At 46.3% G+C, this 6,820-nt stretch overlaps 4 protein-coding genes across 4 annotated transcripts; all 4 read left to right on the forward strand.

Annotated features, from left to right (window-relative positions):
- Window positions 1–455: 455 nt before the first annotated feature.
- Window positions 456–2,131, forward strand: SARC_11011 (hypothetical protein; the record flags this gene model as incomplete). Its single annotated transcript, XM_014294913.1, has 3 exons — window positions 456–631; window positions 1,353–1,491; window positions 2,056–2,131. Coding segments are annotated over 3 exons (391 nt in total), but the record flags the coding sequence as incomplete, so codon positions are not given.
- A 923-nt stretch (window positions 2,132–3,054) lies between these two features.
- Window positions 3,055–3,952, forward strand: SARC_11012 (hypothetical protein; the record flags this gene model as incomplete). Its single annotated transcript, XM_014294914.1, has 2 exons — window positions 3,055–3,412; window positions 3,531–3,952. The coding sequence occupies 2 exons, from the start codon at window positions 3,055–3,057 to the stop codon at window positions 3,950–3,952; spliced, it is 780 nt and encodes a 259-aa protein (XP_014150389.1).
- Window positions 3,953–4,125: 173 nt separating this feature from the next.
- On the forward strand, window positions 4,126–4,338 carry SARC_11013 (hypothetical protein; the record flags this gene model as incomplete). The annotated part of the gene is made up of 1 exon (XM_014294915.1): window positions 4,126–4,338. One exon carries the CDS (start codon window positions 4,126–4,128, stop codon window positions 4,336–4,338), a length of 213 nt encoding a protein of 70 aa, XP_014150390.1.
- A 1,502-nt stretch (window positions 4,339–5,840) lies between these two features.
- SARC_11014 (hypothetical protein) lies at window positions 5,841–6,820 on the forward strand (the record flags this gene model as incomplete). The annotated part of the gene is made up of 2 exons (XM_014294916.1): window positions 5,841–6,389; window positions 6,569–6,820. The coding sequence occupies 2 exons, from the start codon at window positions 5,841–5,843 to the stop codon at window positions 6,818–6,820; spliced, it is 801 nt and encodes a 266-aa protein (XP_014150391.1).

Genomic DNA, 6,820 nt, shown 5'->3' on the forward strand with positions numbered 1-6,820 from the left:
TATATAGTGTGTGTGTGTGTGTATATATATATATATATATATATATATATACCTTACTATATATGGAAAATTGACTGCGTGTGTTGCTGAACTATATAGATATAGATATATATATATATGCCTTTTATATATAATATGTATGTATGTATATGTGTGTGTATCTGTATATGTATGTATGTATACATATATATATATGTGTGTGTGTGTATCTGTATGTATCTGTCTATAGCTATGCCTATGTCTATATATATGTGGGTGTGTGTATGGCTATGGATGTGAATTGTACACGTACATACATAAATATATGTATATAATCCTGCAACTTGGACCAACGCTCCAGACGGATATTAACTCCGCAAACAGCTCCATGAATAGGCTACCTACCACGGACGGCAAGCAACCCCGTTTGTTATATATACTAACCAATCAAATCTCTCCAAATCGCCCACTTACAGAGCCCTGGGATACTCCACTGGAAAGTCGTACACCCCTGATCTGAGTGTGGACAAAGCCTTCAGGCGAGCCATCCGTAAGCTGGTCCATGTGCGCAGATACAATGACCACACCATCACACACCCCATCTACGTCAAGTTCAAGAAGACTCGCCTGTATCTGCGCCCGTCCCGTGTCGGTATGTGGCTCGGCGAATGGATCTACACGATATGTTTCAATTTATATAGATAAACGTATTTATTTGTGTGTTATATGCATATACATATATGTATATATATATATATATGTGTGTGTGTCTGTGTCTGTGTCTGTCTGTCTGCCTGTGTTTGTTTGTCTGTTTGTGTGTGTGTGCATGTGTAAAATTGCATATCACTATATGCTCGTATCATCCTATACTGATACGCATCCACGATTTCTGTACACCTATGTGGCGTGCATAACCTCAAGCACTCGCCTCCTCTTGAGTGTGCAATCAGACAATGTCGAGTGCACACGAAGTATGTCTGTAGAGTGTTGTTACCGTAAACACTGCTGTGGACGGCGTCTTCCCCTACATACTCGTTTGACTTCTTGTTCTGCTGTGTATGGATGAGTGAGCTGTATTGTGAACTTCAGTTGTGTACATTCGTACACTTAGACTTGAGCTCTGGGCACAGCCCGTGTGCGAGCATTGACTATCTTGTGGTTGCTGAGTGCACCCACTCCATGCCACCTCTATACAGTTGTTGTAATCCACATTGTTGTTACATACTTGTTATATTTATATACTTGTTATATTTATATTAGTTATATACTCGATAAATTTATATATTAGTTATATACTTGTACTATTCATATATTTGTTACATACTTGTTATATTCATATATTTCTCCTCTAATTGTTCATATCCGCCTCGCAGGACACGGCACTGTGGCACACGAGATCGTCCAAGATCTGTGTGAGCTTGCGGGTGTGCACGACATTAGTTCTAACATCGTGGGAAGCACCATCCCCCTCAACATTGTCAAGGCCTTCTTCATCGCTATCTCTAAGCACAGGTACGTCCCTACAAACACTGGCTCACGTGCACTTGTTGGGGTCTCTGGGTGTAGAGTAGGGGTCTTAGGTTTACTTGTCTGTGAGTGTCTTAGCTTTGTTTGTGTGATATGTGTTGTCCAAGGCGCTTCGAAGAGATTTGTGTATACTGATACTGACGAGATTTGTGTATGCTGATACTGAGTATGGTGGTCAAATGCGCCGCTTGCAATAGGGCATCAAGGTATGTTGTCAATCAATCTTGCAAGTAAGTTTTATACAACTGGAGAGTAGATGCTAGAGTAGGTCTGGGCTCAGAAACCATCGTGTATGCTCATGACCCTCAGATACATACGCCGGTTCATAGTCACGCAGCCTCAGCTGCAAACGCGTGTTTGTGAGAGGTATTTGGTGTGTGCGAGAAACTGAGCGCCTTGGTGGGTAGGAACAAGCCAGTTGGGTCGCTGTGGGGTAGGGTTTTAGACAACCCTAGCCCTAAACCCTAGAAATCAGGGTGCATCCCCTGATTGGCTATCCTAATTGTTCCAGTAGGTAACCTAAACTTTCACTCGCCACACCCAATACAGAACTGTCGAGGACATCGCAAAGGGACGCGGACGGAATATTGTGGAGTTCAAGCGCAGTGTGGAAGTGCGGGGCTAGATTTGAGTCCCTGCGAGACTGTACATAGTAGTAGCACTCGAATAAAGCGGATATATATGTAGCATATAGCGTCAAAGATAGCTTGTACACGTATTTCATACACGTCAACACATGCGAATGTGTGTTTGGGATTGCAGACACGGCAATGTGTATATGTATGTGCTTATATGTAGCCGTTTGAGCGCGCTATGACTTTAAGTGATAAAGAATAAAGTAGTTCCATCTTACACTATGATAAATGGTCAAGAAGGCACATAGACTCATTAGAAAAAAAATGGAAAGTCCATTGTGTTAAATTCGCCGACAGCAGCAACAATTCTAGAGCTATTTTTACCTTAACTTTAATATTCAGACAGTCATAGAAATCCCGTCATACACGTACCCTTGTCAGCTATATCTCCGCCACTCAAACATCTGAAACGTTTCTATTTATGTTAATATGAATAGTAAAATGTGCCCCTCGATATATTTAGATAATTGAAATTAAGCTCTCAGTCCCCTGACTATTTATATTTAAACTGAATGAGATAAACTCACCAATATAGTCAGATTCCGAATTGAAGCTTCGCTATAAGCATTTTTTTAGCCTAGTAGGATTTTACCCCCAGTAATTTTTTTAGTCCCTTTTTGCTATTCTGTTGTATGCTTGACTAAAATTAAACTTTTCAGTCCCGTCGTCCTATTCATAATTAATACTTTTTACTGTCAAATTGCTGCAATTTTTACAAATGCGATTTATGTTTGTGTCATAATGTTCTCTGGAATGACTCATTTCTCGTCATTCCAGTTCACATGACTCCTCTGAACTTTATACACAGTAGGGTATATAAAGTGAAGAACAGAAGATCCTTCTGATCATCTGTTCTCCTCACGTCAATTGTGAGAGTAGACTTTACTACCCCTCCGGCAGATCACATCGTAATATGGCGGACCAAGAAATAAGCCAAGTTCTGCGACAACAGCAAGAGGTTATTACAGCCCTGCAGAATCAACTTGGTGTCCAGGGTAACCAACTGGAACTATTGGCGCAAGATCCGACGACCACAGCCCTACGGACGCAAATGAACGCTCTTCAGGCGTTCGCGAACACTGGCTATTTGGTACCTGACTATTCCCACCCAACTTTGTTGATGAACTATAGAACTGCCCACCCTATCAGCAACAATCGCGCATTTGCGCCGTGGTTCCAAACCAAGGTTGCACCCGAATCACCGGTGTCCATAGGTGAGCCCATCGAGCTCTTCTCCGCGCTTTTCTGTCAGAACGTCGATTTCCCAGGAGGTTTGCCTTCACGCCCCTGCATCAGCCAGTTCAGCGAGAACTCATCGATCACATCACACACTATAATTGGCTTCTTCGAGGCTTGAATCAGTCAGCGGTTGTTGCTCCGTCCCCGAAGAACAGCTGTCAGCACTCCAAGGTGTTGTCTATGAACTAGTTTCAGACATCATACACAGCTGCGAAGGCAAGTGGATCTGCATCAAGCAAGGTGCGGCGGTAGCTACTCTCGTCGAGAATAAGCACCGAGCAGCACATGGCATCACCGGTGACTACGCCGAAACTTTTAGAGCCGTGCTGCAGAAGAAGCAAAAATTTGACCTCATCAGAGGTGCTTCTCATCAAAATCGTCAATTTGACACTAGACGCGAACACGCTAATAAGCACGGACCTCCACAGAACGCACCTAACGCGGTACAGACCGATCGCTCTCGAGGAAGGGAAAGAGGCAGTGTAGGTGGACGCAACGGTGCCAATAAGAACAATGCGAATAAGGAAAGTTCCAATCCGTTCAAAGTATCTACCAATCCGTTCGAGAAATAGGTAACTGTTCAAAATTTTATATACGCATATATTTTACACAAGATATAACCATACATGCCTGGATGCGATACCTCAGTATCGACCAAGACAACGCTACTACCACCTCTATTTGCATCTGTGCGGAATAATCTCGCCGCCTGGAGGGGGGCTGGTGCCCCTAAGAAGGTCATACAATGGATCCGCTGTGGAGTTCCCATCCTGTGGGTGCCAGATGGTCCGCCCAAACCGAGCAGGCGGGAGCATTCACAAGGTCAGCGAAGAAATCGCCGTCGCAGAATATAACAGACAAGAGGAACTGGGTTATCTACGCCTTATCAGCGAAGATCAAGCCTTCTGCGTGCACGACAGTTTCACCCTCGCAAAATCACGGGATCGAGCACGCGTAATAGTCAGTCTAACACTTCTCAACAATCATTCACACACCCCGAAATTCAAGATGGAGAGGGACTAGAGTTACTGTGCACAACAGCTAGACCATCCGATCATATGGTGACCACGGATTTTCGGGATGGGTTCTTCGCCCTCCGCAACCGAGATCCGAAGTGGTGGCAAATACGGGGACCGCAAGGTCAGCTGTAGGAATATTTGGCCCTGCCGATGGGGGCAACTTTCAGTCCTTACTGTTTCAATTGCCTGATGGACGTCTTCCGGAAGTTGGTCCGAGACAAGGGGATCCGATTCCTTCTGTACGCGGACGATCTGATGTTATTGAGTTCAGCACAATTGATTCTCGAGCACCGGAACTTCATAAACGCAATGGTGCTCAAGTTAGGTTTACGACTGGCACTGGAGAAGGGTCACTTCTTCACTCCAGTACGGACAACCGACCACCTGGGAGTAAACGTAAATATCGAACTGGGACAATTTCGCCTGACGCAGGGGTTTGCACACAAACTAGCGGGACTGCGTCAGTAATCATACAGCGTCGGATTCTGAGCCAACAGCGATGGATTGGAGTCAAACAGTGGCAGAGATACCTAGGGCTCATGCAGTGGGCAACCTTCGTCGTACCCACAGCGCGCCCATTTCTTGCGGATTTACGGCGGCAAGCCAAGATAACGTCTCAGGCCCGTCAGAACAACCCGTGGCATACAAAAGTTCGACTATCGGGCTCAGGGTTTCGAAAATTGGAGAAATCAGTGTACGCACTAACACATCGTCAACCTCGAGAGATCTTCATTCAGATTCCCCACAACCACTCACTAACGACGGATGCGTCGAAACTGGGAGGGGGAGGCACACTGACCATTCACAGCCAAACGTGGACACATGCCTGGCGTTGGTCTCCAACAGAAGCAACTTGGCCGATCTCAGCACTGGAATTACGGGCCAAAATTCGCTGTCTACTTCTTTTTTCGAATCGACAGCAATTGAGTCTCCAGCAGCCTATCTTAGTGCTAGCAGACTCCACATCTGTATTGGCAGCGCTACGACGCCGCCAATCAGGCAGTTACCTCATGAACCAGGAGTTGTGGACGTTGACATCAACAATCCACCGTCTGCAAGCCGGATGGCCAGCAGCCATTGCCTATCTCCCAGGAGCACTCAACTCGGCAGCAGACCGACTGAGCCGATCAGAGAAATTGATACAATATAATTGGACACGCGATCCACAGGTGGTTCTCCAGCTGTATTCGGATTGGGCACCAACTATCAAACATCAGACGAAGGATCTATTTCCGGCCGCTTATTACCAGCAACTGGCCCACCACGGAGCTCTGGCACAAGTACATGCGTACCATCATCGCTGGAACAAAGAAGTGCACCTGCTCACACCCCCAGAACCATGGTGGCACACACACTACAGGAACTTCGAGCACAATCAGCATCCGCAATACTGATAGCGCCGTTATGGCTCAAAGCCCCGTGGTGGCCGGATCTTCGCAACATGGCGGTCAAACTCCAACTGTTGGCTCAGGGCGACGTCCACAACTCCTCCTTGGCAATTCGTGGCCGTTCTAATCGCCCCTTCAAGTTAGGTGCTTTCAATATATCTACTTGTCACGACTGGTTCACTGTATGCGGTATTACGGATGGCACAGCGAGGCAGTACACAACAGAGATTAATCGATTTCGTCGAATTGCACCCCTGATCGGTCTTTCACGGGACACACCCCCAGATACACGCGACGCTGCTATTCGATACCTCATATATCTCATGAATGACCTGAATATGAAACCGCCACAGACGCATATAGTCAGCGCCGCCATGCTAAAGTGGAGCAGCATACTCCGTTCACAGTCAACACACCCGAACGAGATGACCACGGCCATATGGGGCGAATTGAAGACCGTATATAAGTTATTTTTTATTCTTGACGGGCGCGCCACTATCCCAGATGAGCCAGCACTCATTTATGCCGGTTGGATATCGGCTGTCTACTCTTGTTCGGCGGTCTCGGTGCACTGGCGTGCTTTGATAGTGTTCTTCTTCCTGGTAGGACCAAGGATCTCATATATGAATAACTTCAGGCCGATTCATATCACATTTAACGAATCGGACACAACAATTTTTACAACACTCGTCGGTAAAAAACGACATAATCGCAGCACAAACACTTTTGCAACGCATGCGCGGCCAGTCCAGCCTCAAGTCTCTAAGTTCACTTGCAACAGGCCCTCCGGATTTTGGGACAACAGCACTTCCGTGGCAACCTAGTATCCACGGTGGACTCTGATGAGGTGGAGGACGTTACCACCACCACGGCGCAACGCATACATTTCTGGGCGGATCTGAAGTACCAGTTTGTGGCAGCAGGCATCCCACAGGAATTGATAACGCCACTAACCTCTCACTCCTTTCGGCGTGGTTTCGCCGCAAGTGCCTTGGCTATCACTATGCCCCAGCGAATTATCAGTGCTATCTAG

This window comes from Sphaeroforma arctica, assembly GCF_001186125.1.
Source record: "Sphaeroforma arctica JP610 unplaced genomic scaffold supercont1.1488, whole genome shotgun sequence".
Classification (NCBI taxonomy): Eukaryota; class Ichthyosporea; order Ichthyophonida; genus Sphaeroforma; species Sphaeroforma arctica.